The sequence below is a fragment of the Amphiura filiformis genome, chromosome 20 (genome assembly GCF_039555335.1).
Source record: "Amphiura filiformis chromosome 20, Afil_fr2py, whole genome shotgun sequence".
Taxonomy (NCBI): Eukaryota; Metazoa; Echinodermata; class Ophiuroidea; order Amphilepidida; family Amphiuridae; genus Amphiura; species Amphiura filiformis.
The window spans coordinates 113,910-140,000 of record NC_092647.1 but is presented as its reverse complement, the minus strand read 5'-3'; the positions used below and the strand labels follow the sequence as shown (position 1 = coordinate 140,000).

At 37.7% G+C, this 26,091-nt stretch overlaps 1 protein-coding gene across 2 annotated transcripts in view; it reads right to left on the bottom strand.

Annotated features, from left to right (window-relative positions):
• Nucleotides 1-6,306: 6,306 nt before the first annotated feature.
• LOC140142536 (uncharacterized) overlaps nt 6,307-26,091 on the bottom strand; it is a 35,617-nt gene continuing 15,832 nt past the window's right edge. For both annotated transcript variants that reach the window (XM_072164527.1, XM_072164528.1), the window contains 8 exons: nt 22,443-22,630; nt 21,226-21,443; nt 19,317-19,497; nt 18,590-18,681; nt 16,277-16,502; nt 14,843-15,151; nt 13,048-13,190; nt 6,307-11,840 (listed from right to left, as the gene is read on the bottom strand). In XM_072164527.1, the coding sequence (XP_072020628.1) occupies nt 9,531-11,840; nt 13,048-13,190; nt 14,843-15,151; nt 16,277-16,502; nt 18,590-18,681; nt 19,317-19,497; nt 21,226-21,443; nt 22,443-22,630 (3,667 nt within the window). In that variant the 3' untranslated portion in view covers nt 6,307-9,530. The remainder of the gene's footprint in view (nt 11,841-13,047; nt 13,191-14,842; nt 15,152-16,276; nt 16,503-18,589; nt 18,682-19,316; nt 19,498-21,225; nt 21,444-22,442; nt 22,631-26,091) is intronic.

Sequence of the window (26,091 nt, the reverse complement as noted above, 5' to 3'; positions counted from 1 at the left end):
TTCTATTAAGTCGGTTGAAACAGGATTCATTTATAGAGGATCAGATGTTTTGCATGTGGACGCAGCAAAGTGTCATCGCCCCGATATCTTCATGGCAGAAATCGCCATGGTAGGTTGAATCCACAGCCACGCATGGCCATTTTGTTCTGACCTTTGAGACGCATAATGAGCCGAGGGACATCCGACTAAGGCTACTGACAATAGCCTGGTAATTGACCTCTCTGTGTGTGAGTGAGCATGTATACGCCATGATGAGGTCAATGGTCATCTGCTCTTAGACTGCATCCACGAGTGAGTGCAGCTAGCCTACGCTGCGCTATAGTTCGGCACATATAAAATCAGAATATTTTCGTCATTTTTGAGTTCAAGACGCAAGCGCATTCTCAAGACACAAGCTAACGACTATCATATCCGTTGAACACATAATGTGACTGGACACTACGAATCAGCCGTAAACTCGGCCCCGGTCAATTTTGTTTTATTTCGTGTTTAGAAAATATATATCATAAGCTTTAAAATAGTATATCATTTGACTTCAAACGATATCCAGAAGCGGAGTTATTGTGTGTTGAACTCTGCTCCTTCAACAAAATGGTACCCTTTTCGGTTCTATATGTGTCTCTTTTTCCACTTTGCTGGTAATAAAGTCATAATTGGCGGTCATTTCAAATCATCCCCGAGTCAACGAGGTACAGGAATTTCCTCTCATTGTTATTATTGTTGGTTATACATACCTAGACAAAATACAATGCAACGCACCACTTGAACAGGATTTAGCCAAAGCAAGCAAAGACTAGAGCTATTTAATGCTTTTATATGTAGAAGATTATTATCCTCTTCAGCAATAAGATTATTGATTGGTTTAAACGCTATCAAGTGAGAAACATGTCGCGCCTAATTGAGACACCTATGAATACGACTTGCGGCACAGTTTGCACTGTATCTCAGAATACAATTTGCCGAGTTTACGGCTCATTCGTAGTGTCCACTATTATATTCAAGTGCAAGGAACAAAATCTGGCTTCTTTAGACTAAATAAATTACGGGAGATATTCATCATTTTCTACCCCGGTATCCACAGATTTATCGTCTGAATATCAAATAGTGCATAGCACATTCACGTGCATCGATCCGGGGTATTCATTTCAGTGTCTCTGCTGTATAATGTAATTATTAACCGAGCGATGTCGGTGTGCGCAGCCCCCGCCGAACACAGCCTAGGACTATAGCCTGCACCGTACCGATTGGTTAAAGCGATGGTGAAATTGATGTCACACGTCCACGTACTATCGCGTTCTGTCTATAGTTTATTTCGTGGACGCAGTACGAGAACGCGTGACATTACTGATATAGACTGCCGCCCTCAATCGACAACACAAATACATGCGCAGTGTAGGCGACAAAGGATTTAGTCTAATGTGTGCATATAGTAGGGTCATTTTTGGACCTCCAGTGACCATTATTTCTGAACAGCAATTTTTTAAAACAAAATAAGCTCCTATGTCCCTCACCAAAGTGTGGGCATTAGCTGGGAGAGGCCAAAATCCAAAATGGCCGCCGGCGCTATTTTGAAAAAGTGAATTTTCGGTATCTTCTGAACGCTTTGGTCGTTTGAAGTCATTAAGGTGTCATTTTCGACTAATTTTGTGGTGAGAAATCCATTAAAGGCATTATTTTACCATTTTTGTCCATCTTCGTCATCAAATCCAAGATGGCCGCCTTTGGCTGTACTAGAAATACATTAAATTATACAGTACATTGAGAAACAACTCATAAAAATGTATTACAAGTGCACTTAATTCATCGCTTGTATTATAAATTGAACACCGATTCAATGTTTGTAACATTTATTCACAAATGAGATCGTCTGCTACTGAAAACAATCCAAAATGGCCGCCCATAGCAACCAAAATCCTCATAGCAACGCATTAAAATAACAAAAAAAATCAACGTTTTTTGACATATATGTGCATTTATTATACCTATATTCTTAGTAAATCAAGGTTGACTGATTGTAAGAAAGTGAAAGAATGGTCATAGGGGGTTGAGGTAAACAAAAAGTTCAAAATGGCTGCCCTTAGCAACCAAAAACATCACAGTAATGCAGTAAAACTACTATAAAATAAGTGATTTTTGACCTTAATGTGTATGTAATTATTCTTATCCTAGCAAATCGAGGCCTATTAATTAAATGAAGATACCAGTTTGATCAAAGGAGGTCAAACAAATCCAAAATGTTCAAAATGGCCGACCAAAGGAGACCATAGCAACCATATTTTACCTAGCAACGCAATAAAATGTCTATAAATCATGCACTTTTTGACCTGGTTGAGTATTCAATGTGTCTTTTTCTAAGTAAATCATATCCTATTGATGGAATGAAGATAACAATTTGGTCAAAGGTGGTCAAACTACTGAAAAAATATCCAAAATGGCTGACTAAAGACGGCCATAGCAACCAAATTCCACATAGCAACGCAGTAAAATTACTATAAATCATGTACTTTTTGACCTGGTTGAGTATCAAATGTGTCATTCCTAATACATGAAAGCACATCGATGGAATGAAGATAGCAATTTGATCAAAGAAAGCCAAACATATCCAAAATATTCAAAATGGTCGAATAAAGGTGACCATAGCAACCAAAATTCAAATAGCAACGCTGTAAAATTAATTAATGAGATTGTCTGCTATACCTCGTAAAAAATTTAGAAAATGTATATATTTTTTATATTTTAAAAGTCATTGCCCGTTTTAACCATAAGGGGTTGTTTCTGACTAATTTAGTGATAAAAAATCCATTCCAGGTACTATTGTTAGGTTTTCTGGCCATCTTCATCATTAAATCCAAGACGGCCGCCATCGGCTGCACTACTAGAAATCCACTGAATTTTGCAGTATGCATTTATTTAAATGAAACCGATAAAACCATGTTTTGAGTGCATATTTCAACTACGGAAACCAATCAGTGCTAGAAGTTTTGATTTAGGGATTCAATCATGTTTCACCGTTGTTCATCACCGTTTAACAACGACGCGGCCGCGTCGTCTGCGTGGTTTACTTCGCGAGGGCAGCTTTAGCTGCCCGAGCGAAGTAAACTCATCTGCAGACGCGCCAGACGCGAGTTGTTAAACGGTGATGAACAACGGTGAAACATGATTGAATCCTTTCAACAACGAAAAGAAGCTAAATATCGTATAATTCACGATTATTTTACGAGGAATGTCAGTTAATCATTGCCACTCAGCCTTACAAAAACTTCGATGATTTCTCTTTTGATATCAGCAATAAAACTACAGAATAAAACGGCAATGTTTAGCCGCTACCTGAAAAATACTGAATTCAACTTGTAAGCTGGCATACGCACAAAGGTTCCAGGCATGACGAATTTTACGCGCTCTCGCGTAACGCGTAGTCTCGCTCGCGTTCGCGTATACGCTACAGTAAAAGTGTGGGTTCATCACAGTTTAACAACGGCTGGCTCCTGTACAAAGGTATAGGAAGAGTTGTTGAATTATATTTCATCCACTTAGGTTTGGCTTAACCCACTAAAAGGTAAAACTTTAAGGCTGATCATTTTAATTATAAATGTAGTGTGTGTGTAAAAGTATATTTCTCAAAAGGGAAGAGAATAAAATAATCTATTTTTAGTATCAAAATTCACTGAAAACGTTAAATTACATTAAAAAAGTGTAAAAAAACACACTTTTTGGCTCAGAATCTTCATAATGGGCTACAAGATTTACTTCTTAATTAGAAATTCTAAAATTTGGTAAAACTAACTTTGGGACAATTGTCTGGGCGTTCAAAAGATACAAAATTGTTTACAAATTTCAAAATTGCCGCCGGCAGCCATTTCGGATGACTTAGCAGACGATCTTATTTGTGGATAAATATTGCAAGAATTGAATATAGCTTTTGAATTAATAGTGAAAACAGTGAATAAGTTGCACTCAAAACATGGTTTTATAGGTTTCATTTAAATAAATGCATACTGCAAAATTCAGTGGATTTCTAGTAGTGCAGCCGATGGCGGCCATCTTAGATTTAATGATGAAGATGGCCAGAAAACCTAACAATAGTACCTGGAATGGATTTTTTATCACTAAATTAGTCAGAAACAACCCCTTATGGTTCAAAACGGCCAATGACTTTTAAAATATAAAAATATATATACATTTTCTAAATTTTACGAGGTATAGCAGACAATCTCATTAATTAATTTTACAGCGTTGCTATTTGAATTTTGGTTGCTATGGTCACCTTTATTCGACCATTTTGAATATTTTGGATATGTTTGGCCTTCTTTGATCAAATTGCTATCTTCATTCCATCAATGTGCTTTCATGTATTAGGAAAGACACATTTGATACTCAACCAGGTCAAAAAGTACACGATTTATAGTAATTTTACTGCGTTGCTATGTGGAATTTGGTTGCTATGGCCGTCTTTAGTCAGCCATTTTGGATATTTTTTTTAGTAGTTTGACCACCTTTGACCAAATTGTTATCTTCATTCCATCAATAGGATATGATTTACTTAGAAAAAGACACATTGAATACTCAACCAGGTCAAAAAGTGCATGATTTATAGACATTTTATTGCGTTGCTAGGTAAAATGTGGTTGCTATGGTCTCCTTTGGTCGGCCATTTTGAACATTTTGGATGTGTTTGACCTCCTTTGATCAAACTGGTATCTTCATTTAATTAATAGGCCTCGATTTGCTAGGATAAGACTAATTACATACACATTAAGGTCAAAAATCACTTATTTTATAGTAGTTTTACTGCATTACTGTGATGTTTTTGGTTGCTAAGGGCAGCCATTTTGAACTTTTGTTTACCTCAACCCCTATGACCATTCTTTCACTTTCTTACAATCAGTCAACCTTGATTTACTAAGAATAGGTATAATAAATGCACATATATGTCAAAAAACGTTGATTTTTTGTTATTGTAATGCGTTGCTATGAGGATTTTGGTTGCTATGGGCGGCCATTTTGGATTGTTTTCAGTAGCAGACGATCTCATTTGTGAATAAATGTTACAAACATTGAATCGGTGTTCAATTTATAATACAAACGATGAGTTAAGTGCACTTGTAATACATTTTTATGAGTTGTTTCTCAATGTACTGTATAATTTAATGTATTTCTAGTACAGCCAAAGGCGGCCATCTTGGATTTGATGACGAAGATGGCCAAAAATTGGTAAAATAATGCCTTTAATGGATTTCTCACCACAAAATTAGTCCAAAATGACACCTTAATGACTTCAAACGACCAAAGCGTTCAGAAGATACCGAAAATTCACTTTTTCAAAATGGCCGCCGGCGGCCATTTTGGATTTTGGCCTCTCCCAGCTAATGCCCACACTTTGGTGAGGGACATAGGAGCTTATTTTGTTTAAAATACCCCAAAGTACAAGAATCCATCAAAAATTGCTGTTCAGAAATGATGGTCACTGGAGGTCCAAATATGACCCTACTAATAGGTAGACATAATTGTCTGTCAAACTGAATTACCGTACACGTATGCTACGAAAGTTCACTAGATAACCCTAATACGTCACATATAATTGACATTATGACGTCACGCGTGTAATCCTGCAATTGCCAAAGTGATTGACTAAATTTGTTCGAGTGGTCTACTCTCTAAATGTAAGAGTGAAAAAATCACTCCACACAAGAGTGACTCACTTATAAAACCACTAAAAAAGGAGTGAAATGTGTTTTTTAAGTTTAAACCCACTCAAAAAGGAGTGAAAACCACTCTTAAAAGAGTGAATTGCAACTCGTTCAAGGAGTAAAATGAAGGACAACATGTTTTTAGAGTTGTCCTTCATTTAACTCCTTGAAAGAGTTAAAATTCACTCTTTTAGTGGTTGTCATTCTTTTTAGAGTGGTTTAAAGTTTAAAAAAAACCCACATTTTACTCTTTTTGAGTTGTTTTATAAGTGAATCACTCTTTGGGAGGGTGGGGGGGGGGGGCACTCTTTTACATTTAAAGAGTTGGGGTTCGGTGCAGCACAACAAATTGAGATAATAGAGATGCAGTGCCCCCACCCCACCCCCAAATAAATGCTAAGTTGAATCGTGCTACAAATGGTACGCTCAATCGTCCGATATAATCATACCCGTGGACAAAACACAAGAAACAAGATTAGGCCTTGTACTGTTAGATGTATAATCATGATAATATTGAAAGTGCTTATAGTGCCCATATTATATCTACTGACTATTACTATTTACAAAAATACACTAAGATCACCATTAAATGCAACACAAACAACAAAGATAATTATGAGAGTATATAAAAAACCATGCATGGTTTCAACCAGAATTTATTGCACGTCTTTTAATGGTATAATATAACCCATTTCTTACTTAAAACATGTTAAACAGGCCATTCTCACAGTTGTCTAAATTGAACTATACTTATGCTCGACTTTAAAAGCACATTACTAGTTATGCATTGCTCAATTCTGATTAAAAAGGTCTTGACACTTCCCTTTAACCTTAGCAAGTGGCAACCCTTTTGCTTCTTTACTTTTTAAGAAAGGTAACTTGATTCTTAAATGTCATGAATGTGGGTGATATGATTTTACCATATGATTTGTTTCTACCTTTATATGGTATAGCCCCCTCCCTTACATGGAGTCCTATCGCTTAAAACAATCTGATTCCAAGTTTTGAGTTACCCTTAGGAGCAAAAACAATCTTATTCTAAGTTTTGAGTTACCCTTAGGAGCAAAAACAATCCGATTCTAAGTTTTGAGTTACCCGTAGGAGCAAAAACAATCCGATTCTAAGTTTTGAGTTACCCTTAGGAGCAAAAACAATCCGATTCTAAGTTTTGAGTTACCCGTAGGAGCAAAAACAATCCGATTCTAAGTTTTGAGTTACCCTTAGGAGCAAAAACAATCTGAATCTAAGTTTTGAGTACCCTTAGGAGCAAAAACAATCTGAATCTAAGTTTTGAGTTACCCTTAGGAGCAAAAACAATCTGAATCTAAGTTTTGAGTACCCTTAGGAGCAAAAACAATCTGATTCTAAGTTTTGAGTTACCCTTAGGAGCAAAAACAATCTGATTCTAAGTTTTGAGTTACCCTTAGGAGCAAAAACAATCTGATTCTAAGTTTTGAGTTACCCTTAAGAGCAAAAACAATCTGAATCTAAGTTTTGAGTACCCTTAGGAGCAAAAACAATCTGAATCTAAGTTTTGAGTTACCCTTAGGAGCAAAAACAATCTGAATCTAAGTTTTGAGTACCCCTTAGGAGCAAAAACAATCTGATTCTAAGTTTTGAGTTACCCTTAGGAGCAAAAACAATCTGATTCTAAGTTTTGAGTTACCCTTAAGAGCAAAAACAATCTGATTCTAAGTTCTGAGTTACCCTTAGGAGCAAAAACAATCTGAATCTAAGTTTTGAGTTACCCTTAGGAGCAAAAGCGTGTATCCCAATAGCCCCACAGAACAATATTGGTGGTAAACATGGTAAACCGTCAAGGGTGATTAGACTATCGCTATTTTGTTTATACCATAGAGGAAATGTATCAGACATAACTATCAGAATTATAATTATCGGCCGTCTTCTGAGGCAAACAATATCTCGGTTATGATCACGCATAGTGGGTGAGAGGATAAGGCTGTCAATCGGGTTACCCACCTTTAAAATGTTATGGTCCAGAGGGAATCGGTCACAGAAATAATACACTTGCAGTTCTGTTATGTACTGTTCTTGTGTAATCTCTCACAAGGGACGAACTGTTTTTCCCATCTAAATAGACCCTTGTATCCAGAATCGCAAAACACGTGAGCTGGAAACACAGCAACAGAATGAGTAAAATGGAACTCAATTTAAAAGTGTATACTCATTCAATTTGACAAATTTTGTTGCTCTGTTCTCTTTTTACTTCACATTGAGTGTATACATTGATACTATATAGGCCTATGATTTTATTTAGAATGTAGGTTATAGGTTTAGAGGCCTACAGCCTCTCAAATAAGAACCACGTGCTTCTTTTAAAAAGCCTCCGAATCTCACGATCATAATCTGATGATGGACCATGGACATGATGATGATGATGATGGCAGATGAAGACCCTTCTTTTTGGATTTCAGAACTCCGAAACACCCATAAATGTGACCAAAATAAAGCTCCGAAAGACCCCTGATTTTGATAAGACACTTAAATTGTTCATTCCTCACATTTCTGTTTGTTTTTTTCAAGCAATTTTCAACAAGAAAGCCCCTTAATTTTGACTTTTCACAGGTCCAAAAGACCCCCCCCCCTTTACTTTTAACCCTTCGTATTCGTACCATAACTCAAGTAACCGTCCGTAAAGTTACAAATACCCAATAATAGGCGTAACTTTACGAAGGGTCCCTGAGCAAATGAAACCCCTATTGTTTACGAAGGGTACCGTTCGTAAGCAAGTTTAGTGAAATGGAACTTACGACTCGTCGTAACGATTTCGAGACTTACGAAGTTTTTTAAAGTTTAGTGAAATGGACCCGGGTACTTCCACGTACGTTAAGGCCTTTCGGAGAAACTAAATCTTGAATGAAGTAATAGTTATTTTTAAATCAGTAACTAACTACACACTAGCTTACGAATTAATTGACTATAAACATGGCACTATATGAATTATAAGTATACACTATACAAACAGTGGAAAGAATAAATCGTGTATGCCAAGTTCACATGATGTATAACCAAACTGAAGGAGGTAAGATCCCAAAACGTCATTCAACAAATAACATGAAGTCAAGGAGACCCCGAGGAGACCCAACAAATTAATTTTCCGGCGTCGGGGGTTCACTCTAATCTGTAAATCCAAGTATTTAGGGTTTCTGTAACACTTTTTAAACACTACGAGGTGTTTAATTTTTCAATTACACAGTAAAGGTATAGGACACCTAAACACCAAAGTAAACACATAAACACAAAGAGTAAACATGAGACACCAAATGTTTACCAAGTAAACACATGTGCATTTACTTTCCGAGCAATATGAAAGTAAACGTGTTGAATGTTTAGAATCTAAATACGCTCATGTGTTTACTCTTTGTGTTTATGTGTTTACTTTTGTGTTTAGGTGTCCTATACCTTTACTGTGAAAATGAAAAATTAAACACCTTGCAGTGTTAAAAAAATGTTACAGAAACCCTAAACATTTGGATTTACATGTGCATATAGGCCTATCTGCTCGAGTCAACATCGTCTGAGAATAGTTTGGTTATTTAATTATAGATCTCTAACGACATGATCGATATGAATTCCTTCAGTTTGTTTTATATAATCATGGAACGATACGAACGTACCCATTCTCACCCGCACATATACCTTCACACACACACCCCCACCCCTCCACACTCATCCACGTACAATCATTCACATATACTGAACTGTATCATAAAACAATAAAAAATACTGCTAAGTAAAAATAACGTTTTGCTGTCCAATTTGAGACACTAAGTACATATACAAGTTGGCATATTTGAGCTAAAAATATTCAATCTTTTCCTGTCACGATCGAGGAACATATCCACCGTTAACAAATGCAGCACCAAGATCCAATCCAACTGGCGGACTCTCTTCAGTTTTTCTATTCTCCTCTTCTGTCTTTACATTGTCCTCAGTGGCACAATCACTACCATTAGGCGCCGTGCCCTCAGTTCTCCTACCTTCAATATCCTCATTTTCATCATTGTTCAACCTATCATTCACTACTTGAATACAATTTTCTGAAGCTGCAGTCGACTCGCTTTGGCTATGGGGTTCTGCGCATGCGTCAGGTTTGGGCGGTGCTGATTTAGAACTCCCGTTCCGGTTTTCATTATGATCCGCGCCATTTGGGACATACCCTAAATCATTGGTAATATTTGTCGGCCTGCGGTTTGATGATGAGTCTAATGACTCCGCATCACTTGTATCTGAATCGGATACGCGAACATCCAAAGCGCGGGAAGGTAAAAGCGGAGAACCGGGAACATGTATAATGGGAACACGTACCGATCTGTACGGAGGATCCGACGCAGAGCGTTCCCTCAAATGTCTTTTGTGTGTAAGTGGGCTTGAAGACAATGACGGTAAGGGTTGAATATTTAAGCTCGCATTACTACCGTCGCGACCTGAAGCGACAGGGTGCATATGTAAGTTCGCATTAGTACCGCCACGGCCTGAAGCGACAGGTGACGAATTCTGTCCTGGATGTGAGTCTGCCGGTGTAATTTGTATAGTTGGTTCTGACGGAACCACATTAGAAGCATCAGCATTTTGTAACGAAGCCTCATTTGAAGATGTACTTGAGTGCCTATCAGGTTCTGATGGCGTTACATTAGAAGCTTCAACATATTGTGCCATAGCCCCATTAAGAGAGGGAGAGGACGCATTTACGTGTCTATTAGAATCTGATGTCACATTTGGTTCTCTCCCACTTAGGGGAGAGGAAGTTCTAACGTATAATGAATGATTCTCTTTTTGCGTAGAGGCCGACTCACTGGTCCGGTTTTGCGTAGACTCACTACAATCACTTGCGCTCTCAACTTGAGGCACACCAGGTGATACTCCACATGTCCCGGATTCTGATGATCCGTTTCTACTTGGTGTTGCACTAGAAGACACCAATGCCGGTGAATTACCATTTAATTCCACATAAGGTTGAGAAACATTATCAGTTCTTGCCTCCCTTGCAACAGAAGGCGGACTCTGATGATTATCTGCGCGACCAAGTTGTGTGTACTCCTCCGTGCCACCTGTGCGTGGTATGTTACTATTGTTTTCAGGCTGCGATATTTGTGGATCATTTCGTTCAGCGTTTGCAATTCGGGAATATGGGTGGATGTGTGCACCATCAGTAGCTGATGGCATTGGTATTGCTGCTGCAAAGTTTACTGGCTGTGCATTTGCCATTTGAGCATATTGAACGGTATCATCAGAATGATCATTTGCATATGAACCTGGTGTATTTGGAACTGCAAAAGGTGCAGCAATCGACGGCTGCGCATTTGCCATCCGCGCATACTGAACCCGATCATCATCATCAACATCAGATTCGTGATGGGCACTCTCTTCAACAACAGGACCAAAGAGTGATGGGTTTATAACATTGATAATTGGTGGCGTACAACCTCCTAGGTCCGACGTTCCACTAGTCTGTGACGCTAAAGTAACGTAATTAAGCTTCTGTTTTGAACCACCCGAGGAAGAGCTATCGGACGAAATAAGTCTTGAATACATTAATGCACCATTAGGGTTACCATTATCAGTGGAACAGTTCGGAATAGGAGTGACTCTTCCACGCACGTCTGCTTCATCGAAATCTTCCGCTTTCGGTAAATCAAATGGATCATCTTCTTCATCGAAATCGGCTTCAAATCCACCAGCTTTCCACCTTACAACACGTGGACTACTACTGTCTCTAGGGACTTCGATAGTCAACATTGGATATCGACGACTTGAACCACCGCTACTAAAAGACACAGGTGTTTTAACAATAGGATTCGTTGTTGTAAGATTTCCACATTTTAATTTCTTAGTTTTCCTTGCAGATATTGGTGAATAGGTAATATTTTCTAGCAAGGCATCTCCTTCCCCTGGTTCCTCCACGTGACTACATAGCCGTGCTGGACCAGAGTCGCTGTGGGAAGCCAACCTATTCCCTACCGATGAGGATGAGTCACTTCGCAGTATCGATCTTGGGTTACTGCTACGACTTGGTCGGAATGACGAGGTTGACGACCTGGATGATCGACGTGACCCCGGAAGTGGATCGTATATTTCTTGTTCGGTGTGCCGGTAGTGAACTGGTTCCGGGTGATAGGCTCGAGCCACTTTCTGTGGAATCAAATCACAAATAAAATTCACTATAAAGGTACGTTAATATTAAATATTATACTGTTTGAACTGTGGGGTCATCAAGAAGTTTTTATGCCATCATATCGTAGACAAGTTAATATGAGTAGGTCATCCACCCAGCTGATCACTTGACCAAAGGTTTCACTAAGGATCACAATAGCCTCATCCCAATAGCATTGTTTAATAACCTTATTTAAACAATCATAGTGCAAAAGTTGACCTCCAGTTGTAGAGTTTTTATATTTTTTGAGTAATATTGTCGAAGGCCATTCAATGAATGTGCAAATGTATTGAAGTTAAAGAACTGTGCAATGATAGATGAGCATGTTGTGGATCCTAGTGTTTTGGTCGCAACGTCGGTGATTCCATCTGGTCAATAAGGAGTTTTCTGTTTGACCTGATTTTAAATCAATCACAATTTGAATATTTGTATGATATGCTTATTCACCACAAACCATGTTATGTGATGTGACGATAAATTTTACGATGAAAGGTTACTTTGCAAAACAAATAGATAAGCATTAGTATTAAATAGTAGGATCTAAAATCGGAAATTGATATTTCTGAAAACATGGAAATAGGAAGAGTTTCAGAGTAGCCATTTGAAAACAAACAAACAAACAAACAAAAAACCTTATTTTCTTAGTCGGTAAACTTTTAAAAACTGCTTTTGTATTAGTATTCATTACAAGCAACTACAAAGTGTTTATACTGGGATTTGTACCAGCGACCTCGTCATTTTCATCACAATGTTTTATACACTGGTCTGGAGTCTGGGTATTTGTGTATGGATACTTCTAATTGCCATGACTATGTTGTGTCAATATAACTGAACTTCCTTCTAATAACAATTCACGAATGAAAACACGTGGGCTGGTGGCCTTAATAAGCTAGGAGAATTATATGTACGAAGAATAGAACCATGACAAACATATTCAGCACACGTCTTTAGTAGCATATCATGGCATTATTATTTCAATCTTAACCCCCTGAGCACTACCTGCCGATCTAACATTGCTTCTGATTGGTCAATTGCGTAATAACGTCACTTTAATCACCAATCAGAATGGAGCTTTGCAAATAAATCACCCCAATTTTTTTGCGTGGTGAAATTATTCTAACATTGTTACTGATTGGTCCATTTGATAATGAAAATAGGCAGGTAGTTCTCACCAAGTTCACTTACAAGAGCTCTGGTTTTCTCCAGATGGAAATCAAACGGTCGTAGTATCCACTTAGCACAGATGACAATGGCTACGAGGATCGCACTAAAGACAAAGCTGAATGTGATGACGAGTGGTAGTATCAGATGGTTGGTAACGGTCTTGTCTGTAATAAACGAAAGTAAATGACAGAGGAAAGAAATAAGATCCCGGATGTCAACCAGCATTGAGGCCAGCACTATTATCAAAGACAGAGATAAAAAAGACTAGTTTGCGTCTGAAATTACTACTGCGCAGTTCCGGCAACCAATCACGGCGCGCCTTTAACGTCAGACACGAACTAGTCTTATTTATCTCTGCCTTTCATTATAAAAGATGTGGATGTGAACGTCTAACTGGTCCTATAATGTAGGCTGTATTGAGTGGCCTGCAGCGTGTGCAGGAAAATCAGACCGTAATTTTCCTGGGAAACAATGATTCTCATTGTGTAGCTTTAATATAGGGTGTCCGAAAATAACTACCCATGAGTTAGGTATAACTTTTTCTGTGGACAATGGTGGATGTGATATAAACCGTTTAGTCTCAAGGCAAAATTTTGTTTGACAATTACATTTCATATTTCATTGGTTGCATTTAATTCAGAAATGACAATGAGGGTTTTAAAAAAAAAACACTGACCCCATGTTTGCCATGTCATTGCGGTGTTATAATTAAAGACAGAGATAAAAACAATTTATTGCGTCTGATGTCACTGTCAATTACGATCCTTGATTGGTTTACACATGTTAATCAGCGCGTAAAAGGAAGACCGATCTATCTGGTGCTGATCGGAGAAAAGGAATAGCAGCAAATGGCTAACAATTCCGTACTTTTACAAGGCAAAAAGCAGCTTTTCTAGGCATTGTGGACGTGGTGCCTTCACCACAGAAAGTTTCCTACTATAAAGAATGTTTGCATGTCGAAAGGTGCAAAATTAACAATAAGGCGCCCGGTTATAAATCCGCGTTCAGCAAATCATCATCACGACACTTGTAAACAAACCGTGCTCGAGTTTGATTGACAGGTGACGTCAGACGCGATAAATTGTCTTTATCTTTGTCTTTCATTATAAAACATGTCACACTGGTCCAAGCAGCATATAACATGCTGTAAATGATTCAGCTCTTATATCAAGTACCTGCAATAATCACATTGCTGTTGATGGTTTTCCTGAATGTGTTGACAAGTGACGAATTCTCACCGAATGAATGTCAAATCTTAAAAATAGAGCTTAACTATTTCAACATGATCTGGTTCAGATAATCTCCATCATGAAATTACCTATTTTCTAGGGTAAACTTTGCATATGTCCCTATCCATTGCAACGCTACATCACCCAAACCTGATCTATGCACTACAAAAACTATGTTTAGCCATTCAACACATTCTTGTATTCACTTTGTAAACATGTTAAGAAACAAAACATTACGTATCAAAATCCCCGCAAAATCCTTAACATCAATGTTCAAAGGTTATACATTATGATTCATCAATACTCTAAACATGTTAAGTATTTAAACACGCTTACAAAGTGAAGGCAGGGGTGTGTTTAGAAAGTGTTTAAATGCTAAACACTGTTTTTGCAGTGTGGTATATTCGTCTCAGATCATAACACTTGCTGTTCAAGATGAATTGATTACTAATAAAAATACATCATATGATTCGAACCAGTATTTGGGGATTCAGTAAACATGTTAAATGCATTACCTCTTTACATCAAAGATGGTCGCCATTTCAATTGTTACTACGCGATACTTACGAAGTCTTGATCCAACTCACCTTCAATAATAAACTCCCCAATAGCCTCATCACCAGGTGCAGCACTATCAAATCCAGAACGAATAAATGTCTTTATAGCAACAATGTAGCTACCCGGAGGCAAAGTTTGATTGACCTGTAGCGATGTGTCTCCGGTAACCATTTCCCTGACAGCTGGTCGTTTGGCGCCATTTTCATCGTCTGTTTGAATGGTGACTAGGTATTGCGTGATACATTCGGTAAAGTTCGCCGGAGGTTCCCATGATATAATAAGAGTTTGGTCATTGCTATGATCAATGCTGATGTTTCTACATTTGGAGCCTTTTCGTACTGGAAAAACAAGCAGATTTTCGAGGATAATTAAGTTATGATTTATCATAATGGTTTATATTTGCAGAACTTGAGAATGAAGATTTAGATCTCAATTGCACGATAATACATTCATACATCGTACACCCCATTTACACCTACGCACATAATAGATCATAATGTTTTAAACCTAGAAACAAAGGTGGAACTCTAGTAGAGAGCACACCTAGGAAAAAGATTCATTATTAGAACCATTTGGGATTCTAAAGTCCATTTGGAGAACCTTTAACTGTTCTTCAAAAACCGTTCAAGGCTACTTCGGATGACAGTTGAAGAAACTTAGGCGCATTAATCAGCTTTTTAATCAATGAATGAGCTTCTCTGATGAACATCGGCGAGTTATGAAGGCGAGAGACAATCACAGAGTATGCCTGATCACCAGTGTACAGACCGTAATAGAAATAAGGTACCGATTATTTTCACCACTGTATATCCTAAACAAAGACAGATGTGTCGTAATTAGAACCAGCAAACAATAGCTGCTTCTTTTTGCGCGGAAATATCACCTCATTCGTTGAAATCGGTCAAGAAATATAGAAACGACGATCCAAAAATCCAAGGCAGGTGCAAATTCAAAAGTTGCAGTTTGCTCCATTGGATGCTCTATTGAATGTATACACGAAGCGCTCTCGTACAAGAGAATTACTAATTAGCATCGTGCTCTCCATAGATTAGACCATTAAAATGCAACTTTTGTTTTCGTTCCTGCATTGGGTTTTAGGTCACCGTTTCTTTTATTCTCAGCCGATTTCAAAAAACGAGGTCTTAACTCTTAACTTAATAATTTTGACATATTTGTCTTTGTTTAGGATATACAGGGGTGTTTTGCGGTCGGTATTTATGTTTTTGAGAATGAATAGGCTGGTTATAGCCTATCATGAGATGAACATGAAGAAAACAGATTAGACTGTGTGTATGAACAAGCTTGTTGTGCATCGATTCTATTCACGTAGTTGTAGAATTCATCAAAAATAAACATTTGCTGTTCATACCCTAATTTAAACATATATTCCTGCGTATCCTAAAATAGGTATGATCTTACGAAAGAACAAAATAATATAGGCCTAAAACTTGTTCATATCTTACATGCTTGTATATTAAACAGTGTCTTGTGGTCACTCTCCGTACAACCAGCAGAATTGCAGACCAGCACGGCGAATTCATAGGCTTGCCATCGCAGTAATTCCAGCTCTAAAGCTAGCATGCCAGCACTACAATTCCTCACGATTGCTTGCGAGAAGTCATACCCTGGGGTGTTATAACGGATGGAGTAATGAGTGATTTTGCCGTTCTGGTTCTCAAGCGACGGTGGCTGAAAACGAAAAAAAAAAAACATTTTAAAATAATTTCATCAAATTGCATAAGAATACCATAATTTATGATCTCAACTGTAGTAGTATGTTCCTCTACCAGTACATCAGTACATAGTTTAACTAAAGTTTGATCAGCTTGCAATCGGCGGGCCTTATACATCGCAGATTAATATCAATATATTTCATTTTCAGAATTGTCTTGTGATAACTCGCCGAAAGTATCACAAATTATTATTTCAATCCAATACTTTGTCTACACACTATTTAACACGCACAATATAGACCAAACAGGTTAACAAAATCACTCTTAACCTGGGTCTACTTTTCGGCGTAACAATTCCCGCCGATTACGAGCGGATCAAACTATAACCTAAATATCCTTGTACTCATGGAATGCATGAATGTGTTGGGTACAAAAACACTCTTGGATTTTAGGCACAAACTAAAATTGCCCTCCCTAAAAATCCTAACAGTAAGCCCTTAATTGGCATATTCAGAGGAGGGAGCTCTATTATTTGTACGTAAAATGTACAATGAGGCAAATCAGCTCATGTGCGCCATTAGGCGACTCTTTACGGTACATCATTGGAGATGACACTTTTGTGTAGGCCTACATTCTTTTTATACGGTATTTATAAACATCCCGTATCAAAATTATTTGGTACCCAACAGTTTTGATGTTTATTACATAAGAAAGCCCATTTCTTCCAAATGCAAGATACTCTTGAAGTGTCCAAAATGTTAATCTTCAAATAACGTGCAAGTACATTACGGATGACGTAACTCAAGTTTTTTTTTGTTGTTGATGTGACAGTCTTATCCGTGATCACAGGAAACGGCGACTCACAACCTTTGTGATAAAACGTGTATCTCTAACTAACAATAACATACAATTGTACATGTTTACACTCTCGGAGACCTCAATAAACATTCATCCAAGAACCAAGACATCACATAAGTGGAATTAAACCGGTGCACGTGGTTAATGGTGATCTGTCCCCTATTCCGGATGCCACCATACCAGCTTCCTTCAATTATTTACTTATAGTCACGAAACTGTTACCCGATATGACAAACCAAGTAGGACCGACAACATGCGTGTCGAATGAGTGACTCCATCGGTAGATATACAGCTTTTTGTATAATAATTATAAATTCCTCATAATTTATTCTTACGATAATTTACATACATTTTACAGAAAATCTGTACGGAACCGTTCCGACAAGTTTGCTGTTCGGACATTACCGTAACCATAGTAACATAACAGTACAATTATTGAGGAACCGTCTTGTGCCCATTATTAATATAATTCATTGCAAGACCGGCGAGTTTTATACTAGGCCTATAATTAATTATCATCTCATTAAGGCTAATTAATTATGACATTGGAATGTCTGACTGATATCTGACTTCGATTCCGGTCATGGTCAGGTCACCGGAACGAACCTTAAATACATGTGCCCACTGGGCTAGAATAGTTAATTACAGTCAGCTATGTCCAAGGCACAGTGGTCATGGTGGTCGAGGGGTTGCCTATAATAATTACAGTTTAAACTAACCCGGTCTCGATTCATTTTCTGCAGTGAAATGCTTCATGCTACTCCAATCGACCCGGCGAATACATCCATTACCACGAATCACGTTTATTAGTCCTACACAATATACATCGTTTGCATTTGAACAACTTTTTATTGCATCGCATTGCATTTTGCATTATTAATGGCACATTCCCGGGGTACATTAACATAACAATACATGCAGGGTACCTTGATTTTTTCGATGTTTATAGCAATAGTATCAATACTGCATTACATCAAGGTTTGCAGATGCTGGCTATTGCCTTTTGCATTTAGTGACACAAAGACGCATGTCCATTTATGTTGTATAATAGCTATACGTGTCTGTGATAGCATTATAGTACACAAGTTAAATTCTTGCAGTGTAGGCATATACCCGGTTTGCATTGCATGAGTGCATAACATTGTATCAGAGAACTCATATAGCTTTCATACACCTGCTAATGGACATACGTCTTTGTGCCACTGAGCCATTGGTATTCTTATAAATGATGTGATAATACTTTACCTCCCATGTCAAGACTACAGGGCTGACATCGGGTGAAGTACAATTTGCCGCTCTCCTCACGATGCTTGTAATGACAGGTCCCTCTGATGGCACTGTGATTGACAATGACATGAAATAAAACTTAGCCATGTATGATATAATGATCGAAAGGGCCTATAGGCCTATATTTTACGAGACTAGAAGCAGTGTGGAAACACTGATTTCATTTTAATCAAGCTGTTGTTGGGTAAAGTTAAAATCAATCAATTTGTTACAAACTGTTTCAAAATTTTAAGTTGCTCTATCAACCGGGCTGTAACTTGCGGAAAATGATCCCTGACAATTGGAGAGTATACAACTGCAATGGTCATCCGCGGTCAAAGGTCAGGATTTAATGATTATCATCACCGTTTTACCATGTTTACTCCGGGTTTACTAACCGCTCCCGTTTACTCAACTAGCGGGGCCCGCACGAAGCGCAGGACCCCGCTAGTTTATATTAAATAGACACATGTTTTAGCAAAAAGTGTCTACAGTTCGATAACAAAGTGTAGCCTACGCATCGCCGCGATATAACGCGCATTATAAACACCAGCAGCAAATAGCTCGATCTCCGTAAATTAACTTAATTCAATTTCCAGTTTCACTTCTTGACGTATTAACCTATAGCCTATACTTTCCTTAAAATGAACTTTGCCCATTTCTAAGTAAACGCCTTAATCCTTTGTGATTTTATAACGCCCCTTACCATCTTCAAGAGTCGTAATATTCACAGTTGCTTCTTCGCCTTTCTTCGTAAAATAAACGAGCCGTCCCCCCGTACGTCCCAACCAACTTGTAACCGCTAAGCGATAACTTGTATACGGATGTAGGCCATCGAATATTATCTCCTCATCGAGGGCAACCTCAGATTTTTCAGATTCCTCGCTCTAGAGATACAAATGAAAAACGTATTCAAATATAAATATATCATTTTATGTTACCAGCTTAAGATATAGAGTACCGAAGTGATGACGTCACAGAAAACTTTTTTTTTGCATTTCAGCGTTTTGAATACCATGTATCGGTGGAGCATGATGAAAAACATCCACAGTCCAAATTTGGTGGAATCGGATCATGAGGGCCCGAGATATGGCCGCATGAATACCTAGTTAGCCCCATTGAAATCAGTGTAAATTGGCCTGGTTCATAACTGTTTGGAACCAGGCTAATTTACACTGATTTCAATGGGGCTAATTAGGTAGGCCTATTCATGCGGCCATATCTCGGGCCCTCATGATCCGATTCCCACCAAATTTGGACTGTGGATGTTTTTCATCATGTTCTACTGAAATATGGTCATGAAAATGCTGAAATGCAAAAAAGAAAATTTTATGACGTCACACTTCAGTACTCTATACATTGACATTATATGAGTATTTCTGATCTGATATCGTCTCCTTGATTTATTTTTGATCATAATTATTAGGACAACTAAAAGTGGTTGTTGTTTTAATTTGCAGCGGGCATCATATCATGCATTTTGGACATTTTCTGTCGATAAAAACATGAAACGACAGGTGGTGAGATCTTGAACATATTTTGAACAATGGCGCAACAAACTGTGCCCAACATACACACTGCACACCTTGGTCTGGGGCGGACATTTAAAAAATAAATTTAGAAGAGCAGCAACGACATCACTTGCATTACATTCCAGATGTTAAATCTACATCATATGCAAAATTTGAGGAAATTCGCACGAGTCCGTTTTATTTTAGGGCCATTTGTCTATAACTGGTGTTTACATGTAGCCCTATGGAGAGAGTGCCCGTTGAGGGCGCTATAACCCCCATTTTAGGAACAAAAATGTGATTTAAAAAACCGGACTCGTGCGAATTTTCTAAAATTTTCAGAGTATGTAGTATGAACATGTAGAAATATAAACAAGTAGTTGCCCTACCTGCTCTTCTCCGAAAAAATAAAAAGTCCTATACCTCAATGATAATGTGGCAGTCCACAACATAGAAATCGGGGACAGATTAGTGTTTAGAACGTTTAATGTTGAGCATTTAAAAACTTTACTGTTTAGATCCTAAACATCTAAACACATAATCATATAAAATGCGTTTAGGCTCTAAACATCAACATGTTTAAAAATGCTAAACATTTTTTTCTAAACACCAATATGTCCCCGATTGTTCTTGCAGTGATGCATTTTACTAGTTTATTGGGAAAGTAAATGCAAATGTGTTTACTTTGTAAACATTTGGTGTGTTTACTTTCTAAACATTCTGAAAGTAAACACGTTGAATGTTTAGAATCTAAATACTTCCATGTGTTTACTCGCAGTGTTTATGTGTTTATTTTGGTGTTTAAGTGAATAAGTGTCCTACATCTAGGCTGTACTGAAAAATTAAACACATAACAGTGTTTAAAATGTGTTACAGAAATCCTAAACACTTGGATTTACAATACAATGAACAATCTATATGAGATGGAGTGAATGCACATTAAATCTGCTCTTTAAGGGGCATTTCGTGATCCACAGCCTCCCCCTTCCCCCCACTTTCACAAAAAAATATGAGATTTTTATACCACTGGAAACCTCTGGCTATACATCATGTACAAATAATTCTTTTAATTTTCAAATACAAATATCCTTGCCGTGAACTTACAATTTCTACCAGCTGGCCGTCAGGTTGAATTGCATACAGTACACTGCTATGTCCAAACCGGAATTGTCTAAACCCTTTCTTGAATGGTGCTAACTCATTTGTGCGGTAGAATTCACCCGTATTCGGATCCACATAAGGTGATAGCGGAGCGTGTATTTTGACTGTGAAAGAGGTGGATTCGATTGTTGTTATATTAACAACCGGGAACTCCAATGTGGCTGAAAAATGAACAAGAAAATGTTGATAATTATAATAATCATTCATAATTATATTAAGCTTTTTTTTTCTTTTTCTTTTCCCATTTTTTTTATTGTTGTCTAGAATGTTAAACCATTCTCAATGGTCTTGACTTCAATGACTTGTTTCAGTATTTTTGTTAGTGGAACATGTCATGTCAACATCGGAGTGGACACTGCGGTGGTGTCCCAGCGGTGGTGGGCCTGGCAGCGGTGGTGGGCCTGGTCCTCGGTGTGGTGGCATAACGACATGATATGACGGGAACACTCCAAAAAAACCTGTTTAGCCAAACACATGGTTGTCTTCACTTTGTAAACATGTTTAGGTCCGTATAAGCACAAAAGAGTTAGACCGGGTCTTACATCTAGTCTAAGTGGAATTTAGTTCCATCAGGAATTGTCCTTTACTATTATTTACTTCTAATAGCCAGCAAAATCTTAAGATTTTAATGCAAAATAGAAAAAATACTACAAAATAACTTAAGCAAATGTTAAGGAAAATGCCATTTCTCCTGAGACTAAATTCAACTTAAACCAGGTCTAACTTAAGACCCGGACTTTTGTACATACGGACCTTAGAGGCTAAACATTTCGTAGCAATTTCTTAAACGTCAATGTTTAATAGCTAAACATTATCCATCACTATTCTAAATATGTTTAGTTTTTAAACGCTTTTACAAAGTGAACATGGTGAAGGCAAGAATATGTTTAGAAAAGTGTTTAAATGCTTAAACACTGATTTTGCAGTGAAGTCAGAAAAAGGTCAAGCAAGTAACGTTTTCTATAGCCTATAGCTTTTATGTTTTCCATGCAGTGATGAAGTTCCTGAAATTGTCAGAAAATGCAATTCCCACACTAGATATGATTTTTTTATGAGGGTGTGCACTGTTTTACATTTTGCATTATTCCGTGAAGGCTTAATAATTAATATTAGGCCTACATAGCGAGTCCAGAAAGACTGGTTTGACCCGTTAGGCCTACCTTTAAACCTGGGAATAAAAGAAGGTTCCACTATGTCACTAGGTTCTCCGTTGACAACAGCCGACACTGCCACGAAATGAATGTCACCAAGCGAATCGATGCTGATGACGGAGACCAGATTGCATTCAGTTCCCCGAATGTTGACGCACGTAGGAATCTCAAAATATGTAGTGTTGTTTGGATCGTCCCTGTGGTGACAAGCGGGAAAAAATTATGTCAAAAATTAGGCAGAATACAACATTTGTCAAAGGCCCATATCTTTAGTATTGTCAAAACTATCAAATCAATAATTCATCAGTTGTCAGTGCTTATAGTCCACTTCGTCAAACTTGGATCCACTTGAAATGACCATCTGATAGTCTTTCGCTTGACCATAATGATGGTCACTATATGAGCTTATATGAACTGGTGTAGGTGTATCATTTTGGTTCAGAGGATGAGTTAAGGAAGCCCCATCATGCACCGTAAAAGTGTTATCACTAGAGTTTCAACTGCCACTTTACTTTTCAAATCCCATTGAACTCTGTGCAAAAGATGTTGTTTTAGAATTGCCCGTGTGTCGTCATTACTTGGTCGATTTTAGATCTAAAGTGATGTATGCATGAAGGATAATTCACACCTTCTGTAGATAACATAAAATGTGAAATCGACCAACCTTTAGAAGGTGTTTTTATTGTAAATATATCTGTCCAAATTCAAATTTAACCATGCACGTGTGTATGCAGTGGGCGGGCAGTGGTGTCATGTTCACTCACACAGCTGTGCTAACCGCAAGACTTCTGGGAAGTGCTTAAATCATCCTCTGATTTTGGTTCAACTGTAAAAGATACTTTACGGACTGTCTTAAATTAAAATCCACTTTTGACATTTTTTTAAAATTGTTATGCCTCTTTTTTTTAGTCGGCAGTACAAAAAATATGCAAGAACATGTAGGCCTAAGCAATCAAGTGACAGCACACAAGAAACAAGCAACCATGTAGCTTGTTCTTAGGGGGGGGGGGGTATTTCCAGGGATATTCCATGCATGTAAACGGGACTTGCCGCCCAAATGAGGTCTGGTTTTAATAGGACATCCCGTTACATAAATGGGGTGGGTTTTTCACAGAAAATCCATGAGTTCGTGTTTTGAAAATCGTTAAACACTTGATTTTCCATTTTCGTCTGGCCACCATAACAACTTAGGCCTACCTTTACTTTCAAAAATTGCATATTTATATTTTAAAGACACAAAACTAGAAACGGTTTTCTTAAATTTTAGAATCTTTCCTCGATTTCATCGATTTGGAAATTTCGGGTAGGCCTATAATAGGTTGTGATGGTAGACATAAAAAATCCTCAAATTTGGAGCTTTTCTCAAAAACCTGCTCATTTTAGTAGAAATCTGTCGTGCTAGTTGGATTCCATATGGCCACGCGTTTTGAACTCGCCACCCAAAAAGGGTGGTGGTGTTACGTATTTTCAAATTGTGATCTGTTCAATTCATCATAACTCGGCTAAACAAAAAGATTATGACATGGTTTTGGTCTCATTTAAAAGCTAAATAATACCACTAAATAACCTGTAAATATGAACAATATAGCTTCTCAACTAACGAAGCTGTGGTCGATTGAATTGCGAGTAGTCAGGGTGGTGGAGGGGGGAAGCGGAGGAGGGGGAAGCGGTACACACCAACTCTATGTGAACGCGACGTTTCACGTGTGTAACTTGAATAAATTCACTGCTACAGGGGCTATAAACTTGGTTTTGGTCTTAATTTACAGCTAAACAATTCTGCTAATTATTTTTAATCATTTTGAACTCTTAATGATTGGTTTAGTCTATAAAATTCAAACTTTCACGTACGAAACCACCCGTTTTCATATTAAACACTGTAGTAAGTAATACGGATGTCTTCAAAATCTCAAAGTGGCTGTAAAAATTTTTATTACTTATCCTATCATAGTCAAAGTATACATTTTCTGATAGGAAATGTGATGAGGAATCTAAATATGGACTTACTTTTCCTGTATGGGTTAGGGGTAAAATGATTCAGTTCAAAATATGATGAATTGTAAAAAATTCTAACATACTTTGGGACACCCTGTATTCCAGATTACCAAACAGCTGTGATTTGTTTATCTTCCAAAGTCTGTAGGCTCCCCCTATCCTCTAACTAAATAGATGTTATTTACTTTCAGTTTATTACTGCAAGTTAGTAATAAGCAATGCATTAAGTAACCCTTTTTGTATCCGCAATTTTTTTATTCCACCCTGTATAACTTCAAGGTCACCCTGTATAATGAGTTGAAATATGTATTGTTACATTCCTTATGCCTTCAGCTTTCCAAAAATGTATACTTTTGCTAGTTTAGGGTTGATAATTGTGGAGATATTCTAATTTGAAACTCAATTGGTGTAAAAATTCATATATTTGTGATGTAACGCTACGGGTGGCGAGTTCAAAACACATGGTGGTCATATACCCTTTCTGAAAATGTATAGCCTATACCTTATGCGTATCATCATTACTTTTAAAGATACAATACAAAACAATGTCTAAAATTTCCCAGTGATCCTGCGTGCCTCCATGAGACATTCTAGAATCTTTAATTAATTGAAAGTGTACATATACACTTATATAATTATCACGATTCCAATCAGCGATTCCAATCAGCAATTCTAATTGCAATAATTGTATCTGTCTGTTGCATAATTCTATTCGTTTGACTGACTGGCCTGACATTTAATTATCATGAACTTGCAGAGTTAATATCAACATACGGCTGATGAGGCTGATATCCTTATACATGTACCAATCACTATGTGGTTCCGAAGTTATGGGCTTTCATTTTGGAAAATTTTTACGTAAATAGTAAATTGCAAAATTGCTCAATATTTTTGCTTGCCGTCTATCGCCTGGATGGAAAAGATTGCATCACATTTACCTAACTAATTCGACTGCTCAGTGTCATAAGTGGGCAAGTGCAATAGCTGCCCAGTGAACATTTGGCAATTTACACACAGTAGGTCTATTGTAGGCTCATCTAGGCCTACACATGGCAGCTACACATAACACATTAAAGCTATTACTGCACATACCCACTTCTGGCACTGAACAGTCGAACCAATATCTCATGTTTGTAAAAACTTAAAAATATAGGCCTACGAGTACGGTAGCTGATAAACTTCCAGATTAAGACTTAAGGGCGTACTACACCCATATATTGGTTTGATTGGTCTAAAAAAATATTTTTTCATTTATAGCTAGGCGATATATGCACGGATCATGTGAAATTAAAAAATTATGAAAAACATCGTTTTTCACCTATTTGTCTTAAAAGTTGATTGGTTGATAAGGACGCTTATTCATCCCTTTTTAAGGGATTTTTTATTTAGCGAGAGTACGTAGTCAATCTTCATAGGGATGGGCGATACCAGCTTTTGGTACCCATTGTCGAACTAGAGCAGTCAGGGGGTTTGGGTCGAATTTGTAGAAAAAATAAAACAAAATGAAAAAAAAATGGCCGCGAAGCGCGCTTGCGCGACGCAGGGGGTTGTCTGAGGGAGGGTGTTCCCCCCTTAGAAATAAAAAAAAAACGTGTGCAAAATGAAGATCTAATTGAAGCGATTTGGTGGACAATTTTGGCACTATTATGCCAAGGCCTATATA